At 42.4% G+C, this 19,703-nt stretch overlaps 1 protein-coding gene across 1 annotated transcript; it reads left to right on the forward strand.

The window, feature by feature from the left end:
• The first annotated feature begins 882 nt into the window (after positions 1 to 882).
• On the forward strand, positions 883 to 18,733 carry LOC128301760 (glutamate receptor 1-like). Its single transcript, XM_053038385.1, has 8 exons — positions 883 to 1,108; positions 7,186 to 7,439; positions 14,236 to 14,622; positions 15,329 to 15,671; positions 17,135 to 17,397; positions 17,644 to 17,737; positions 18,468 to 18,572; positions 18,653 to 18,733. The coding sequence occupies exons 1-7, from the start codon at positions 883 to 885 to the stop codon at positions 18,488 to 18,490; spliced, it is 1,590 nt and encodes a 529-aa protein (XP_052894345.1). The 3' UTR covers positions 18,491 to 18,572; positions 18,653 to 18,733.
• Positions 18,734 to 19,703: the final 970 nt, after the last annotated feature.

Here is a 19,703-nt window from a genome sequence, read left to right on the forward strand (position 1 = left end):
AGAAAAACATGCATTACTCTTTGTGATGCCATGTGTCTTGATCAATTTTCATACATCTCCATGAACAAATTATCCCAAATACAGTTGGATTAGCTCATGTAGGATCAAAACTCCAGTTCAATTAAGTTCCTCCGATAGGTTTACCCTTACCTTCTAATATCCCTTCCATTGGCACGCTGATCCTGCTAATCAAACTGCCAAATTACGCTTCGCGACAATTCAATAAAATCGATCCAATCGCCCTCGATGATGAAACCTCCGGAGGCATATAATATTGTTTCATCAGCGCATTATGTGGTGCGAAGCGAGCTTTTGACGGGGCTGCTGACATTTCCAACAGCATCCAACACACAGCATCCGTAACACGGTAATTCCCAGGCATAAATGGTGAGCGCGAACACGGTAATGGGATTACTTTCCACAGCTTCGGCTCATGTAGCGTGCATCAATATTCTAAGCCTCGAAGAAAAACAGAATGCCTCGAATGCCCCTCAGTGTGGACGATCGGTAGTTTTGGTACGGATGGGCACGGGAGTCGTAACACCTCATTTGGGCCTATGTTTGGATAATAATTCAATTTGTCTTACAATATTACTCAGCCTGCGTTGAAGCACCTGTGTCGCAGTTGGCGAAAGCTTATTTACTTGCGCAAAACACAGCTCCGTTACGAGAACCCATTTCGGTTCGTTTTATGTTTTCCACGTTGTTTCATTTACTCCGTCAAATGTATCGTCTGCCAACTTTTGATCATCCTTAACTGCCTCGCGTGAGGTGCAGTAAATTTATCAAACATCCACCAACATTGTACCATGTCGTCTCACGCTTCCGCTTACCGGTTTTCCGTTCACAGTTTGCAATCAATTTTCACGCGGCGTGTTCGCAATGCTTGGAGCCGTCTCGCCGGATTCCTTCGACACGCTGCACTCGTACAGCAACACCTTCCAAATGCCGTTCGTGACGCCCTGGTTCCCGGAGAAGGTTCTCACACCGTCGTCCGGCTTTCTCGACTTTGCTATCAGCATGCGGCCCGACTACTATCAGGCCATCATCGATACGGTGCGCTACTACGGCTGGGATAGGATCATCTACATGTACGACTCGCACGACGGTAAGTTAGAGTTGGTTTTTCCAGCGGGCTTGGGTATCACTGACTGCATACTACTATAACTCGTCTTGTCATGGTGTCAAGGCGACGTGTCAAACGGAGGATGGTGTATGTGTCATGCTATTTCCACACCAACCTCATAAAACAGCGTGCCCTGTGGCTTATGAAATACCCCGGAAGGGAATTTATTAGATTAACAATTTCACGCATACAAGAACAGACCGTAAAATTACTCTTAGCTAAAGTGCAGTTTTAAAGGAACTTGGTGCAGATCAGCTAGATAATCAGAGTTACGTATCTAATGCAGAGGAAACCGTTTAGTGTTAGTTACCCCTTTTCAATTATGTTAATTAATCATATCTTTTCTGAAATTTATAACATTTTTTAAAACGAGGATTGAATCAGCTGTGTGTGTTTTGATTTAGATGTAAAGATTTTAGCCATTGCCAGCAGTTTTGTTTTAGATTTAACGTTTAGCATTCGTATTATGAACAAATTCTATAATTCCTATTCAACATTTTATTATTCCTATATTTTCATGTTTCTACTTATTTATTTGTTAATGGATCGAGCTACAGATAGAACTTCTATAAACCGGGATAGAACTTAAATGAACCGAGGATCTACAGAACACTTCTTTATTTCTTATCATGGCTTTGAAAATATTATCCTAAAATTTTATTTATTAATTTTTCTGATTGAGAAGATGTAGCTACTTCATTTAGCAAATAATTGTTTAAGCTTCGTGTTACACGAAACGTGTTGGTAAAATGGACGAACTGAACTACATATTATTAAAATTTGTTTGTTTACGTTTAAAATATAAAGGCGCACAAACATTGATAACAAATGGTACCCTTAACCTCATTCCTTCAATTTCAACCACACAAAGAAAAAATTGTATGTGTATCGATGTTTCTGTACAAGCGTTTTCTCTACCGCATCGACATCTAATTTCATTCCTATCATGTGCAGACTTTGTCAAAACACCGATTGAAAAACGAAGACCTGTACTTAGCTCTCAGGTTGGACAAGCAAAATATATAAGCTTAGGCCGGCATTGAAGCTCACCCAGGTTTGCCTCCCTTTTCATCCCAACTTCACTGCGCCAGTGCAACAGAATGAAACAATTCGCAAGCACAACTTTCATCAGCCATAAATTTCTACGGAAGTGAAGTTTTCTTACCCTGAAACCACCATACCGGAATGGAGGCCTTAAAAATACATGCTCGCAATGAATATTCTCCAATACCGGCCCCAAAACGATCAAACTACCGATTGTAGCTGTGGAAGCTACACTCAATAACTTTTACCGACAACCAACAAACCCTTGGGCTCCTGCTGCATCGCCGACAGTGATCCATTGGGGATGAAAGTTTATTCACGCTCGCTTCAAGCTAAGCCACTGGGTAGAACGCTGGGGAAAAATGAAATCCATTGCAGGAGGTGAATAATTGTTTCATCATCGCATTGCACCAACCTCCATATGCACAGCAACATTCGTTTCAGATACCTGGCCCATGCCAATACTTCCTAATCGAAAGTCTTTCGCTTCTTACGGAAATGGATGTGTTTAACGTGATAAGCTTCATTGAGTTATGGTATTTGTTAAACTGTATAATGATTTCTACGTGTGAGCTTAAAATGAAGCATTTCCTTCACAGTTATTTAAAGACCGAGGGATGATATTATACTCAGAAGTACTACATTCAGCTTCTTGATTCGCATTTTTAACTATTCCCAAGCATATGTTAACAAGGCGAATCACGGCAAATTATTTCATGGATGGAACGACCTTCGTCTTTTGCAAGCATAACGTACACACACACAGTAAGTAAATAGCGAACGAGCTCTCAAATTTTCGTTAACAAATCGTTAAAAGAGGATTTCACTGGAAAGCCACTAGACAAACATAGCTAGCAACGTACACATTGGATGTACATAGCGAAACTGAAAACTCTCTGACGACTGCAAATTTGGGGTAGGATAGGAATTGAGCTTTTTAATGCATGAAAAATTATTATTGGATTGGCAAGTGCTTGGAATGATTACGAAGATAATTCCATTGTAGGAAAAGCAATTCAAACAAACCATCAGACCACCATAACAGAAAAATTAATTGTAAGCTATATACATTTTGATAATTTCTTCTAATTCTTCGAACTCTTGCTATAGGATTCATAACGATTTTGTAACTAAACTGTTAGAATCGAATAGCGATTTTACGAATAACATACATTTTCTGTCAACTCCCTTAAGAACTCGGGACTTCCTCATGTCAAAATGTGCATTTCCTCTTATCTGAGCATTAACATACATAGGATGTACAAATGCTTCCCTGTGCATTGCAACAGAAAATACTTTGTCGTCTAAGGATACGGTGTGAAAACCCTGTCCATGGCTTTGGACACCGGGAATGGAACAACTTTTCACACCGGAAACACCATTTGCGGACCGAAACACAATGGAACCGAAGCTTGTACACATCCCTACACACACACATGTCCCGGAACACTGACGGACACACTTACACCTTGACGCCTCTCCGCTTAGTGATCGGACTGTAGTCGACCCCTGTTCTGTTCTGCTCTTGCGGTGTTTTCTCGCCTGATGTAATTAGTATGAGAATGTCGTCCAACCGAATAAATAAGCTCTTTTCCGCATTCATCCGTTATTTTCCCGGCCATAATCCCACAATTCTTCTCCCTTCCAACCAGCCAGCCGCCCATCGCTTCGCTGCGCACTTTATCAACGCCATACTGTTTGGAAATACTAAGCCCTCGTTACTGTGTCAGGGAAAGAAATTTGCGAGCAAAAACTTTAGCCTATCGTTTGATCGTGCCTGGTTTTTCTTTCCGCCGGCTCCTAGCACTTCCATCGAGCTAACATCGTGCCGTCTACGCTGTATCATTGACACCTCATACACACGACGACGAGTGTGTCGAGAACACTGTGTTTTGTGCAACGGTTAGTGTCGAGGTGTTAAACGAAGTGCCAAAGCTGAAAAAGCCGGATTAGGGGAACGCACAAACCACCACTACCAACCTTCGGTGGAGGGAGAGTTTTCCGAATTCCAGAGTAATACGTTTGAAGCAATGTTCTCACTTTCCCCATCTAGTCTTGACGATGTACCACGGGATCAAACCATGCTGTGAAGGGAGATTTGCTATTCCAACATGTTCCAAGGAATTGAGTTAAAGGGTCCCAAAAACTGGGACAAGCGAACAAGTATCAATTTGTGACGTTCTTCGATTCGAGGTTGAGTGCAGGATTTGATAAGATGATTATGAATACAGATGGCTTTGGGTCGTTGAGTTCGATAACAAAAAAGTTATACAGTATATCATAACTCATATGCTTACGACGTTTGATTATTTGTGTTGGTTGCCATTGACATTCTAATTTCACCGCACGTTCGATCCCGGTTCTTGATAATATACGGTTTAGATCTGCTTGAAATTAAACGTTTTCTTCAATTCCAATGAACCTGTCTTTCATTGACATTCGTGAAATTGGCAAGGCATTATTATTAATTGCTTATTTTACTCTGCCTATAACCTTCTGGTTACCAACAAGACAGAGGATGCTTTAACAAAATTTTCTGAAGGTCGTTATCTTTGTTCGGCATGCTAGTTAGAGGAGCTTTTTTAAATTAAATATCGTCAAAATGGACTCGCTGCTAGAACTCATCAATCATTACGACCTTCAAGCTTCATTGCCTACGGGAACAAAGCGGAAACGACTGAAACGACACGAAACGAGAGGGCCAGATAACCAAAACATCGAAGAAGTTGAAGTAAAACTTCACCGATGGACCAGTTAGGGCTCGCAGAAGACCGAACAAACACAAAATACCGTCCCGTGCAAAATATTCCCGCTAAATTTTTTCAACCCTTTCCGGAACTTTGCACGTCTAAAATGTCCTTTTGATGCTTCCCGATTCAATCAATTTCATCTTAATTACATCGGCGAAAAGGGTTCAAACGGGCCGGCGATGTTCGTTGCCAGCACCAAAAGAATTCGAAAGGTATGCCCGTGATTGATATTTTAAACCTGCAGTGTTCCTTTTTTGTCACGAAACGTCGCCTAATTAAACGGGAAAAACCTACATCAGGTGAAATATTGCACCTGCTGGAAACGGGGAACTCATTTTCACACTCTTGTTGACTCTGAAATTACACCAATTTTTAATTAATAATAAATATCACATCGAGCAATACAGCCTGGTCGCTCTTGACAAACAAAATAAATAAATAAATTAATATCGAACTGGCAGTGGAAAAAATCATTCCCACTAAGTTTTTATGTTCTACAGCCTTAACCAAAAACGTCCTTTAAAAGGCAAAACAAGTCAACTGCATCGAATCAAAATACACTTTAATACAGAACTAAGCCACCAGTTCTAGTGTCACATTAAAACCCACGAATTCCACAACCCAAACACCACAAACGGGACCACAAATTCATTTTTGTATTCTTCCCAGTGAATGACTTTTCAGAGCACGTTGTTTTGAACAAGCCGATCCTCGAGCTCGAGCTTTAACTATTCTCCCTCTTCCGTTTTCCCATTTTCAATCTCGTGTGCTGTTAGTGTTTTGCTAAAAAACTCCGATGGAAAGGTCACGCGCACCCTTTTCGTGCCGTGGTGCTGAGCAACTTTTAATTCAATTTAATTTAATTTATTTCATTTTGTCATGCGCTAATATTACGTATGAATGTTGGCGTTACTTCCACCGGAACGCGCTCACTTCCGGAACCAACCATCATTGCGCTAGATAGCGTCTTTTCAAATCTTCTACGCGAAAGGAAAATTCTTCCGCTCCTGAAGCTCTCATGCAGAGAAAATTCTTTATCATCCCTTCTCCTCGCCTATCTCACCTTCAACTCCACGCGATGACTTCTTTACACGCGCATTAGCTTTGTGGGTGATTCCGATGTCTCTTGCACAAGCATTCTGTGAAGAAATTGAGTTTCCAAACGACACCACTGCACAAAGAGAGAACTAATGCTCAACATTTTTCTTTTCAATTTTTGCTTGAATTTTAGTTATCAGATGTGTAAATAACTATAATCTCAAGAAGAGGTTTTCCATACCCTTTTTCTCCTATGTGTTTGACCCACATTCGCACACTCGGTGTATAAAAATTAGACTCTTACTTCAAATTCAAGAATAGTGTCCCACATAGTGTTTCCCACCACATGTTCCAGTTCCCGTTGTCCAATCGTTCAACTTAATGCGTCTGGTGATAATGGCGAACGCGAAAGAGAACCATCCTCGAGAAACGGTGACAGTAGTCTGGCAAGGAAATACAGCACTGGAACTTTATTCACTCCGGGTAGAAACAGGCGCCTTACACAATTCAAGCACAACTTTACTAAGCCCTTCCGGGATTCCTTTTGTTCCCAAGAGTCACCCGTCAGAAGCTCCTTTTCTTCGATGAACGCTCGAAAAAGAAGCTTACTGTGAATCGAAACCCCCCGAAGAGGAAATAACCGAGATGCAGCTAGGCTCAATGCTACCCATTTTCTCTGCATCTCGGTCTATCAGTCCCTTTCGGGCTCTACCTATTTGGTTTAACCGGTTTATCCTTCCACCGTTCTATGGCACACTCGCCGAAGGACACTGGGACTACACAGAACAAAAAAAACATCGCCTAAGGCTTTGATTCAATACAATTTATTCTCTGTACGTATGCCAATTTTCATTTGTCACCCTGGAGCCCTGCGAGCCCTCTGTGTCGGAGTAAAACCCATTTGTCCCACATTCGGGACAGCACCATGATTGGGAGGATACGTATCTTAATGGGCCTCATGAAGCCACAGTGGAGAGGACACTTTTACCTTTACACTTGTCAATTAACATCACCTTACGTCCCCCATTTCCAACAAAGCTGCCCGTGGACATGGGACTTTCGGGTTGGGGACCGTCTGCAGGTGTTTGTGAATTCTCCAGGTGTGAGGCATCTTCCTGATTTAGCAGACACTTTTCTGCTTGTTGTACGGAGCCTCGAGTATTGTGCATGTATTTTATCTTTCTGTTCACTTTCTCTCCCGTTTTGCTTTTCCACGCTTTCTCACAGGCCTATTGCGGCTGCAGCAGATCTACCAGGGACTGCGGCCGGGCAACGAAACCTTTCACGTCGAGACGGTCAAGCGGATAGCGAACGTGAGCGATGCGATAGAGTTCCTGCGCACCATCGAAGAACTGAACCGGTGGTCCCGGAAGCACATCGTCCTCGACTGCAGTACCGAGCTGGCCAAGGACATCGTGGTCAGTCACGTCCGGGACATCACGCTCGGCAAGCGCACCTACCACTATCTGCTGAGTGGGTTGGTAAGTGTTTTCGTTCTTTACCATTGAAGTTGTTCTTTTCTCTCCTCGATTTCTCCCACGCTCGTCTGACGAAGTGGCGCATCCAGCCAGTGAGAAACATTTACATACAAATCGAACTTTGAGTTTTGCTTCGATTGCGTAGCTTGAGCGGATAGATAGCGAATTGTCTCCCGTTTCCAATTCGCGTCAGTTAGTGATTTCGTAGAGTAATAATAATACAAACCAGTGATTAGTTTTCCTTTCCCAGCTGCTCCATTATTCTCGGTGTACTGTTGAGCGTGAAATTAATCTCATCTCGAAAGGGTTGTTGTCCGCTGGAAGTGGGCCAATAGGAACACGACCGTTGGCCCACGGGTTCTAAATGTAGAAATGCAACATCCAAGGGGCCGCCAGTGATTGCTCTGTTGCTCCGGTGTGACTTTACATTTACAAAAATCCTCAACAACCCCTCATTTCTCGTACGTCACTGCCACGTCCTCTGGCGGGCAGCCATGGCTCGGAAGCTTGCAATGAGCCTTTCTCTAGCACTGAGCATGACCTGCGGCTCACAGTGGGCAGTAAAACTAGTATTACTGATTTTATGCTTTCCACTTAAGCAACCTTCCGCCACCGGACGGCTTAATCCACAACTCGCATTACTCAAGGGCACCACAGAGCCCACAAATACATTCACACGCTACTCTTGATAGCACTTTGATACGTCGCCTTCTCTCTTACGGATGCATCCCCTGGAAGCCATCAAAATCAAATTTAATGCCCTCTTCACGCCCGATGACGTCATTGATGAGAGCTTTTCAGCAGTTTCTCCTTTAATACGCTTCTTGTTAGTTTCATTGCCAGCGCCCTGCTCGCAGATGTTGTAAACCCATCTGGAGGAAAGCGAGCAAGATATTCCCTTTAGTAGCACTATCAAACTACATGGGGGCTTGTGTTCCGATTCTGCCAGACACCGTGGAGCGGGTTGTCTGATCCAACGTCCTGTTTAACATTGCATGAAATTACCTTCTATTTCGATGGAAAGCACATAAGCCGTGCCGAGAGAGCACCGCCATAGTGCGTTCGGGCGGCTAGAAATAGTTATTGTCATTTCAGTCTCACAAAAGCTTGGACCGTGCTTACCGACAGTCAGAAATAATTGCCGGCTGTTTCGAGGAGTACAAGTCAAATGGAAAGGTGCACCGGCGCTTCAGTTACATTCACTAAAACAAAGAACCGGCTTTGCATTCTCTCCACAAACGGTGGTGGTTCCAATGGTGATTGGTGATTGGCTCAATCAAGGCGCTACCAAAGTTGTCGTGAGGATGATTTTGGGGATAATGAGAGAATCAACCACAACACTGTCACTCAAGCAACGTTGGAAGCTTTGAAGAACTGGAGGACTTGGAGGACTTACGGAATGTCGGTGTGTTTCAGGAATACCTCTTCGATTGTCTCCTTGAGCCAAATGCAAATATCAACACAAATTAACTAACCTTTACATACACACCTGAGAGAATAACCTGAAGCCATACCGAAAGCGTTGACAAGGTGTCATTAGGATTATGGTAACAATAAATTGGTGCGAGATTCGTTCAACCCAGCATGCGTTGGCTTTGTGAAAAGAGTTATACCCCGACATTTAGTGATGTTGATCGCACCGGTAGTCCAACCCAGAAATAAAAGATCGATATCACACCAGAATTGCTCATATGATGTAAAGTTGGTTTATTATTTGAGTCTAAGAGAGTCACTTTACACGAAGCCAACCACAGTGCCATTACATTTACTTTCATGTTGGTTCATTTTGTCCTTTTTCTAGCTTCTAAATCAAAATTTCCCTCGCTACAAAAGAATCTCATGGAAGCAGTAGTATCGGGATATAAAATAAACATAAACTTAAATAGGTTTTGCATACATCAACACAGAAGGTGTAGTAGCTAAACGTTAGTAAACTCACCGCAACCATTGCCGGGAAAGGGATCAGAGGGTCATATTGCCCGCGGTGATTTGTTTGAAGGTAGTCTTCAATTAAGAGACTTAATATAACCCAACCGCAAATACTGTGTGTACATCCTCCGGTGCTGGACTTAGATTCGACCCCGAATGGACCTAGGGTAAGACGGTTCACGTTATACCGTTCGTTAAATGGTTCAATCATCTGGAAGCGTAAGGTGCAAGCAGCAGGAATAACAACATCCGGTAAAACGGTGGGAAAGGAACCACATTGCCCTACTTCTGCTCATTAAAGTCAACGCAATATATTTGGCTTGGAATGATCCTGTTTGCTCTCCTGCTGGGCGAGAGCACCTGTGTGTGTACGGGGTTGTTCGGGCATGTAACACGAGAGTCTTGCATGGAGCTCATAGCCGCACATTGCAAGAGAAGCTTGTTATAACTTCCTTCATATTTAATTTTTCAATTAGAGCACATCATATTTTCGGTAAGGGATACGTTTTTCTCGAATCCATCTTATAATGGGCATGAGGTAGCACAATCGAAAATTATTTCTTATTTCTGGGTATGAAAGCTGTGGTACTTCTTGCGATGAGCACAATCATCCGTTACAGAAATGGTTAAAGGGGCAGATTTAACATCATTCGCTGAAAACCATTGATAAGCCACAAAAGCATTAATCTTTCCATCTCAACTCCTGAGCATTTACTCGTCAGAAAGAGCTTTCCAGCGCTCTTCAAAAATGTCGATTATAGGAATCTCTGAGCTTCTGCTCGTAATTTTCTAATAGTCCAGCTGGCGTCAACATCTCAACATCCTTCGATAATACTCTGTAAAAGCTGCCGAAAAAAGATTTTGGATATAGAATATGGCGAACATGTCGAAAGTTCCACTTTTTAATGCCTCTTTGTGGATGGGAATATGATACACCCAACCAAAATGAAAGCTGTGTTTAGATGCATGTATCAAACACCAACACTGAAACCGATGCCTCGCTCATTAGGCGCCCTCGGGTGAGGTATGCTCCAAAAAGCTCTCTAGTCTGTTCTGCGTTAAGTTTTCTGGAAAATAGACAATAAGCCACAGTATGAAATTTAATACTCATTGAGGATGGTTGAAACTTTTCCGAAGTAAATCAAAATGCTTTTTCCCTAAAAGGCTGTATGGAAACAAAAGAATCAAAAGCCGTCATCATTTTAAGCAAACTTGGTCATGTAATCTCGATGCAATTCGTGTTAAGACTTTGTACCAACTTGAGTCGTTTCTAATTTCACTAACTTGCACAACTTGCTGCAAACAATCGTAATCCAAATGAAATATTCTCTCATCTGCTACATGAAGTTGCGCATTGGAATTTAAAGTTTGTTGTATGCATTTTGATCCCCAAAAAATATATTTCAGCGATGTTATGGGTGTTTGATATTTCACGCAAATTTGAGCAGGTGTTTTTTTTTAATTTAAAAAATAATATATCACTTCTTGAAAGTTTACATTTTTTACCAAATCATTGCTTAGATTTCTGGTTTGCGAGAAAAGACGACGTACAATATTTTCCGAATCATTTCAAATCGTGAACCACTGGGCGCCTCCATCGAAGACTTTCCGTGACAGAAAAAGGCTTCGTATTTACAATGTTCTGAACATATACAATATCATCAAGCTCTCGTGTTTTTCCTTGTTTTTCTGTACAATCAACGGATGGTAGTCGGCCTATAAGAGTGGCACCGTGTCATATCAGTGGTAAAACCGGACGATTGCAGCAATGCTAGATGAACCACCCGGTGGCAAACGAAACAAATTGACTTTCAACCAAAAATGTCTATTTGCATTCCATTTCCCAGAAGTTTTGTTTTTGTTCATGACCAAACGGACCCAAATGCGTGTTGTTTGCAACAAACTAGTCAAGGAATTAAACTCAGTGCAGCAGATATCTGATTAAACCCAGATGCTGTCCATCAGCCTCATTATGGCATGTTACACGGAGTGTCCGTTTGAAGCAACTGCTTGTCCACTATCAAGACATTTCCACACGCACTCACAAGGTGCTACATGTTTGTTCCAATCAGTTCAATAATAGCAGCAATGGTCATCCATTGTTGACTGGATGGTTTGCAATCACAGCAACATCCCATCGTGTTCATCATCGTCATCAGTAACGATAAATTATGTTCGATTACCTTGCACTCGCAGGGCTTTCGGAATTGTTTACCGCACCGTTGCGTTACGACGCCAGAAACACAACCAAAACTGGTTAACCGGAACAAGATCCCCGTACTAAGTGGATTGTATTCCTGAGCCTACCCTTTCCACATTAAGGTGACACAAGGCGCAATTGACACATGGCGAGACAAAATGTTGGTGTTGGTAGTGTCACTGCTCCACAAGCGATCAATGTAACCGTGTCTGTGTTTCCTCAATCACACCATCTGTTCCAAAATTCGGAGTTGCGAAATGAAAGGCAGTGGGAATGTTTTATTGACTAAGTTCACTATTTGTTTATCTTGCAACAAAAAGGGAAAATTAATAGCGTAGTTAAAGGTAACTGAAAACTTGAGTCACCTGTTTCATCATTACAGAAAAAGTGCTGATTGTTTCATGTCTACTTTACTGCAAAACCACAACCAATGTAGTCCTACGACACAACGACATAAAACAAACTCATTGGTACCTTGTTTGTTCAACGTTTCGATAGCTCTTCCACACGACGACTTCCCACAGGACAAAGCGACAGGCTAGACGATCGCTGAGGCGAATGAAATTCTCTTTGTCGCCTGAAATAATATTACCGGCTGGTTTGTTTAGGCCTTCACGAGGATCAGTTAGTTAGCGTCGTAATGAATCTGGCTTTCTCTATTGACCATTCCGTGAACCACCAACATAAACAATTGCTGTTTGGAGAATTTTCAGACGCTTCCATTCAAATGTGACGGAAAATTCCCGCATATTCGATTGCTTCGATGTGACGCAAAACCACAAACAAGGGGTTTCAGTATCGAGCTTCAATTGTTCCACGCCCTAATCTACCATGACAGAACTACGTTTGCCAGGGTTGTATCGAAAAGGTGTGCAAACCACATGAAAGAGAAAATGTAAATGTATTTGATTCGACAAGAATTCAACGGAAATTTCAGAACATTGTAAATACGAAGCCTTTTTCTGTAACGGAAAGTCTTCGATGGAGGCGCCCAGTGGTTCACGATTTGAAATGAGTCGAACAATATTACAAAAACCTACACAAAAGCAATTATTTGGTAAATATGTAAACTTTCGAGAAAAGATATATTATTTTTTTATATTAAACGAAACATCCGCTTAACATCCGTAAAAAATCAAACACCCAGAACATTGCCGAAATCGCTAAAGCATTGAGATTATTTATTTTTAACAAACATTTTCCCTTGCCACACGTATCGATTTGTTCAATGCTTTTCTTGTAACACGATATGCCTCGGTTTCGATAGCATTACCAAAACGACTATTACTAACGACCTTCGGCCCACCCATCTCGTTGATCATGTACCGTTTATCATGTATCCTTATTCCATCTATCAGTTACCATCTTATCTAACTTTTACGGTTCCTCGCTTTTAATCGCAACCTCGGTCAGGATTGCCAGTCCTAGCGCTCTCCTTCCGACGTACGATATTTTGGTGGGCTCTGTGAGTGCTCATATTGGTGTTTGGCTTAGAATTCGAGATCGATCGGACCTAACTTTGAACCGTCCCTCCATCTCATCGCTCTCTCTATCTCTTCCCATCCTTTTCGATATCTCACTCTTTTCAATTGACTAAATTTATTCGATCGGTATTCCGTATTTCACCCGGTGGCCATCAGCCAAGGGAACATAACTCGTCAGAACGTACACACGCTCTCCTTTCCCTTCCAGCTGGTTCGTATTATTGCAATCAAAACCGGAACCGACATCAACATGCGTATAGGCAAAACATGCGCTTCCAAGCTTCCCCGCTGGGCTTACATCAATTCAATAGAATCGAGAAGTGAAACTCGGTACGAACTCGCCACCAGTCAATTTATATGATTTAACATAAATAGACTGCTCTTCTACTTCCATTCCTTCCATCGGTTCTCTCGCTCTGGACGTTGTTATTTCTGCCAGTGACGCTTGACGGCTCCGGGACGGAGTTTCTGCCGCCGGGATTTGGCAGTCACATTCGAGCTTTGCTTTATCTATTATCTTTACACTCATGCACCTAACAATGTTGAAGTCTACATGCATAAGCCCGCTGCTCATGCTCTTGTTATAGCCAGTATCAGTGCCGGCATTTCAATCTCCTTCCCAACATCTTGTGAAGATTGTCGCTTGGACAAATTCTTGTTCGATATTTCATTTCGGTTTCATGCTGTGTTTTGTACCATTTTACCATATGAAAAACGAATCTTATTGCTCCCTCAGCAATGTTTACAATATTTCATCTGAAAGAGAATATACGACTGAACTGGTAAAGCCAAAAACAAGTTGTTGGTTCAATTTTGCATATATTTGTCAATCGTACCAAGTCAGAAACATTCTAGAGCATTCTGACGATGGCAGAGTCATCTCAAACCACATTAAATATTCTCCTCTTCCACAGATTATGAGCTGCTCTAAGGAACTTGGTGTTTATAAAACAGTTTCAGGAGTTGTTTGATCTAAATGTTTTCAGTGAGCATAGCATCGCCCTCTAACCATTCAGATCTGGGTGCATTAAAGTTGTTTTGCTTCTCCACACAGGTCTCCGAATTCCTGTTGCGTGATTTCAAAACATTATCTATGTACCCATCCCTCGGTTTATCTTGCTGTTCTACACGGAACCCGCGCTTCCCTCACACACACTCTCTCTCTTTTTCTCTTCCTCCTTCGCAGGTGATGGATGATCGTTGGGAGAGTGAAGTTATCGAGTACGGAGCAATCAATATCACCGGCTTCCGTATCGTCGATACGAGCAAAAAGTACGTCAAGGAGTTTCTTGATGGATGGAAGCGATTAGATCCGACCACATCGCAGGGCGCCGGCAAGGAACTGATCTCGGCCCAGGCGGCCCTCATGTACGATGCCGTGTTCGTGCTGGTGGAGGCGTTCTCCAAGATTATGCGCAAAAAGCCGGACCAGTTTCGGGCGTACACGATGCGTAATCGGGGCCAACCGTTCAACCTTCCCACCAACGGCACGCGAACACTGGACTGTAACACCTCCAAAGGTTGGGTCACCCCGTGGGAGCACGGTGATAAAATTTCCCGCTACCTGCGCAAGGTAAGCAATGCGAAGCTGTTTCCTTCCACCTGACCGGTCTGGCACCAATCTGCACAGTGGGCTGCTTGGAATATAAATTCACGCGACAATTGCTCTATTTCCATTAAATATTTGTCAAAATTCATGCTTTAGAAAGTTCTATTTAAAGTATAAAAATTACTTATGAACCAATGTTTTGCAACTGATTGTAAAATAATCCTTACAATTAGCTTGTTTTCAACCTCGACCCACCAGTATTGGACTGTTTTGAGACCCTTTTTTAGTCTAGAATGGCTCAATTTCTGCCTAGGTGTGTACCTTGGCCAAATCGAGCCAAGATTTATGAGCCCATGATACATTATTATGGCTACCGGTCCTTATTTATGCCATCACTTGCGCTGCGTTTGTTGCGTAGCGAAGCGTCTTGCTTTCCTTCCACATAAAATGCAACCCCACTGCCGGCTAATATCGGTTCTCTATTTCTCTCTGTACCGTCCAACTCAACGGTTCTCTCTGTTCTGTTTATCGTTCTTGCAAATGGCACAACTTTTACACCTTCCCGTCTATTGGCATCATCGCCGCTACTACAATCGCCACAATTGCACGGTTGGCATTGGGCCATCAACGCAAAAAACCCACCACTACAACGCTCCACGACGCGATATGTGACTGCTTTACGGTTGGGTACATGCCGGGGTTTTTACGATCCCGCTTTTACCGAGACCAGGTGGAAATATCGGGCCTCACCGGTGATATCAGATTCAACGAGGACGGCAAACGCCAGAACTACACGCTGCACGTGGTCGAAATGACGGTGAACAGCGCGATGGTGAAGGTGGCCGAGTGGTCGGACGAAGGTGGACTGGCGCCGGTCGTCGCCAAGTACACCCGACTCAAGACGGACATGCATTACGAGCGGAACAAGACGTACATCGTGACGACCATCATCGAGGAGCCGTACATCATGCTGCGACAGCCGGAACCGGGCGAGACGCTGGAGACGAACGAGCGCTTCGAGGGCTACTGCAAGGATTTGGCCGAGCTGCTGGCGAAAAAACTCGGCATTAACTGTACGTATACACACCGTTTTGCTCTGTTCATCCCCAGTCTCCCTTTTGCTTTTACATCTCGCCAGTGAAAAGATACCAAACTGACATAATTTTTGACTTCTACTGCCTTGGGCTGTGGTACACGGGGAATGTAAACTTTGGGATCATGTTTTTCTATTGACTTGACCATGTTTGTTTGCCTTTTTTTAAAACTCACCTCCATCATTGTTGCTTCAAAACAGTTACGGATTCGTTTTTTTTTCGTAATTCACATTTTAAAGTCACAAGTTTAAAGAAAAACTCTCCAAAAGGTAGACGAGTGCTTTGGGCGCAGTCGGATGGTACTTCACACCAAATTGAAGTAATAATGTTAGATTCAATCAATAAATCTATAACCCTAAGGAACTTACGAATATTCAGATACATTTTACACTTCTTCAGCTCGTTACAACACAACTCTTCAATAAAGAGAATAACTCGCTACCTGTTGACAAAAGGGGATTAAAAGAAGTTTCCAATGTCAAAAGGTCGTTTAAAGACAGCATTAGCAATGCACCTTCATGAAGCGAGCAAATACTCCATCACGCTATTGAAAGTACTTCCCTATTAATACTGCCAATTCCCTCGATCGAATCAGTAGTTGTGAAGTAATGTATATTATTCATACTGATGACCGGCTAATATGGGAAAGTACAAGCAATCATTCATCATTCATTTCCGAATGGTATAATCATAATACGGTGATAACACGTGACCCACTTGTGTTCTGATTGAAACAAACCTTCAAATAACTTCTTGTTGCTTGATAGTTCTACCTTCCCTGTTGATTTACATTCGAGAGTTTTCTAACAATCTTTAAAGCACTACGACGAGGTTCAATTAAATTTTCTGACTTCATATTGGAAGATTATTGTATTTTTCCAAACAAAAATACACAAAATGATTAATTAGCTATGTCATAAAGTATTTAGAAGCACAAAAGAAATAGTGCAATATTTCACCCATTCGATTTATATTTCATATTCCAATGAAGAACCATATCCTGTGAACACTTTATGTTCCTCCAATGTCTAATAGTCAACCACAATTATACACACCATGAAACCACTGCAAGAAACCCTTTTCCATTCCCTCATCAAGGTCAAGCCTTAAGCTTAACAGAAAGGACAAGACAGTCCCACTTTCAGTATCTCTCCACACAAAGTTTATATTTGAAAACTTTCCAATTAGCCTCCAAGATGCGGATTACATCCTTGTTTGATGTCTAGCAGGGTAGACATTCTTTCACCAGTCGCCGGTTGCCTTAAGATCCCTTTTCATTAGAGTTTTCATTTCATGAGTTACCTACCCAGGAAACTGTTTTTACGCTCGCCAACTTTCAGCCAAATTAAATGTCCACCAGTTGGCGCGAAAGACAAAAACAAACCTAAAACTTCAAATTGAATCTTTTCCTTCCTCCGTTCATGTCGCAACCCAACGACCAGACGAGCTGCGGATAGTGAAGGATGGTCAGTACGGTTCGGAAAACCCCGACGTCAAGGGTGGCTGGGATGGGATGGTGGGCGAACTCGTCCGGAAGGAGGCCGATTTCGCGATCGCCCCGATGACCATCACGTCCGAGCGCGAGCGCGTCATCGATTTCAGCAAACCGTTCATGTCGCTCGGCATTTCCATCATGATCAAACGGCCGGTCAAGCAGAAGCCGAGCGTATTTAGCTTCCTCAATCCGCTTTCCAAAGAGATCTGGGTAAGTACGGGCGTGCTGTAGTTAAGGACGAACTAATGAGTGCCACCGAAAACCGTGACCCGCGGCAGCAGGAACACGAGCTTTCGGTGGTGTTATGTCGTCCTCCGTCAACCGCACGACGAACTCCGTCATACAATAAGCGTGTTTGAAGTTACCTCCCGAGGTGGTCAATAATGCATTGCCCGCAACAAATGCGGCAGCTAACACTAATGCTCTGTTTGCGATCCACGTCCTTCCGGTGCCTAGGTGTGCGTTCTGTTCAGCTACGTCGGTGTCAGCATCGTCCTGTACATCGTGTCACGCTTTTCGCCCTTCGAATGGCGACTAGTTAATTATAACGGTAATTAATTTCCCTGTCCAAAGGAACGGACACCATTTCACCTTTTCGGAAGTGTGCCGCCCTCGGGGATGCAGTGCGTTTCCGTCCTTACAGCCATCTACGCCCAAAGTCGAGGGCATCCGATGGCGCACGGCACGTACCTTTGCCGCTCGCATTCGGATGAGTTGTGAACACTTCCGGTGGAAAACACTGCATCTCTCGCATGGGCGCTCAAAAGACGTAACTTATCTCATATGTTTTCCTTTCTGCTTCTTCCCCCTTTCCGGGCCAACGCCCGCCCAACCATTTGTGTGCCTAAACTATAGTACCCTGAAACCTATGCCTCGCGTTGTTGCTAGAATAATTGACACACTATTTGACTATACTTTCAGTAAAGCTCGCTGATATTGTTATCCTTGTATCTCCTGCCGATATTTCCCCTCCGTAATTTACCATCGAGCTGATAATTATTACGTTTTTAAGTTGTGTGTCTTTGGATTCCTTTTATTAGATGTTTGGGTAATTAAATTTGACGAATCCTTTTCAATGAACACTTTGCTTAACAAAAGCTCAAAAATCCATATCCTAACCCTTTGAACATTAAAAACCATAGAGTTATGGTTTTCCAAACTATCACATACTTCAATCGAATGCTTTTCTTTTACAATGTTCTTCATATTTTGTGGAGTTGATATGAAGGAGATGATACAAGAGGTTTTAATTCTTATTTTACATATTATCTTTTTTTCAGGTTTGGAGTTTTTGCTGGTTTGATTTTGTTAGAATACGTCGTATTTTTTTCTTCCAATTGGAAACTAGATTTTGTCTCGCCATGGTCTTGCTGCTAATAATGAAAGTAAGTTGCCTTTAACGTTTCACGTGCATTTATTGTGTTTAGAACAATTATAACTAACACTATTCATTACATTATTCTAGCTTTCTACCGAATGTTGATGCTGTTTCTACCAAAAGCTGAGATGCTCCGGTTCTACGAAGAAACTTCAGAATTTTTTCCGGTCTAAGAGGACATAAAATACAAAATATATTTTCCATACTCTTCGTACGGAGATCGGGCATCGGAAATCGCGAAATTAAAATATATGCGAGGCATGAGGATCTTCTGGAAAGGAAATAAAGCCATTAATTTAACTTAAATTTTAATGTTATAATGTTTTAATATTTCTTAAATAAAATTTTAATGAACTTATATTCTACGGCCACCATATGAACAAATATACGGAAACAGTTTTGTTGTAAAGTATAGCCTGCAAAAAAGTATCCTCGTGCGAAACCAGCCCACGGCTATGAATGAGTTTGACATCACTGGTTTAAAAAGATCAACGAAAGAAACCAAAAAAATCATAAAAAGCCGGAAAACCGAAAACTGAGCCGTAGGAAAACATCCAGACACGGTAATCAATCCGTAAACAATGCGAGTTTTTCAGTTCGTTGGTTACATTTTCCGTTAACAACATTCGACGGGAGGGTTTTTCTTTCGTGCGGTTTTTGTGCTGTTATCATTGCTGTTCCTGTTTTCTATTTGTGGATGGTTCTCTCACCTGTCGGTTCTTTTAATCGTAGTGTGGTTTTTAAAGGGGTATTTATTATGTTTCGCATGCTTGTTACTGTAAACCGTTGGCCACGAACCGATGAGGTGTGAAAAAGTGCTGTGTGTGTCGTTGTTGAAACAGTTTCCATTCCATTGCGTTCGTGAAGGGCGAGGATGGACCGTGGAAAGCGATGTTATTACAGCTGCACTGTTAATTACAAACAGATTGTAGAAGCGGGACAAAATCTGTCGTTTATCCTAGGGCAGGGTTCGCTTTTGGCGTCAGCGTAGAACATTATTCTCGGCGAAAATTCACAAGAGCTAAAAGAATTGGTGCTGATGGTAAGCTTTGGGTGAAAATAAGCCCTCCACCGAAAAGGATATTCGTAGGTTTGTTAGTTTATTCTAGGTATTAACACCGTTTTTTTAATTACATGG

The sequence above is a fragment of the Anopheles moucheti genome, chromosome 3 (assembly GCF_943734755.1).
Source record: "Anopheles moucheti chromosome 3, idAnoMoucSN_F20_07, whole genome shotgun sequence".
Lineage (NCBI taxonomy): Eukaryota > Metazoa > Arthropoda > Insecta > Diptera > Culicidae > Anopheles > Anopheles moucheti.

Excerpts from the sequence above, each read along its gene's own strand:
- LOC128301760 (XM_053038385.1), top strand. The coding sequence starts at position 883 with ATGCTTGGAGCCGTCTCGCCGGATTCCTTCGACACGCTGCACTCGTAC. Across the intron at positions 14,623-15,328 it reads TTTCCCGCTACCTGCGCAAG|GTGGAAATATCGGGCCTCAC; the intron begins GTAAGCAATGCG and ends TACCGAGACCAG. Across the intron at positions 17,738-18,467 it reads GCGACTAGTTAATTATAACG|GTTTGGAGTTTTTGCTGGTT; the intron begins GTAATTAATTTC and ends TCTTTTTTTCAG.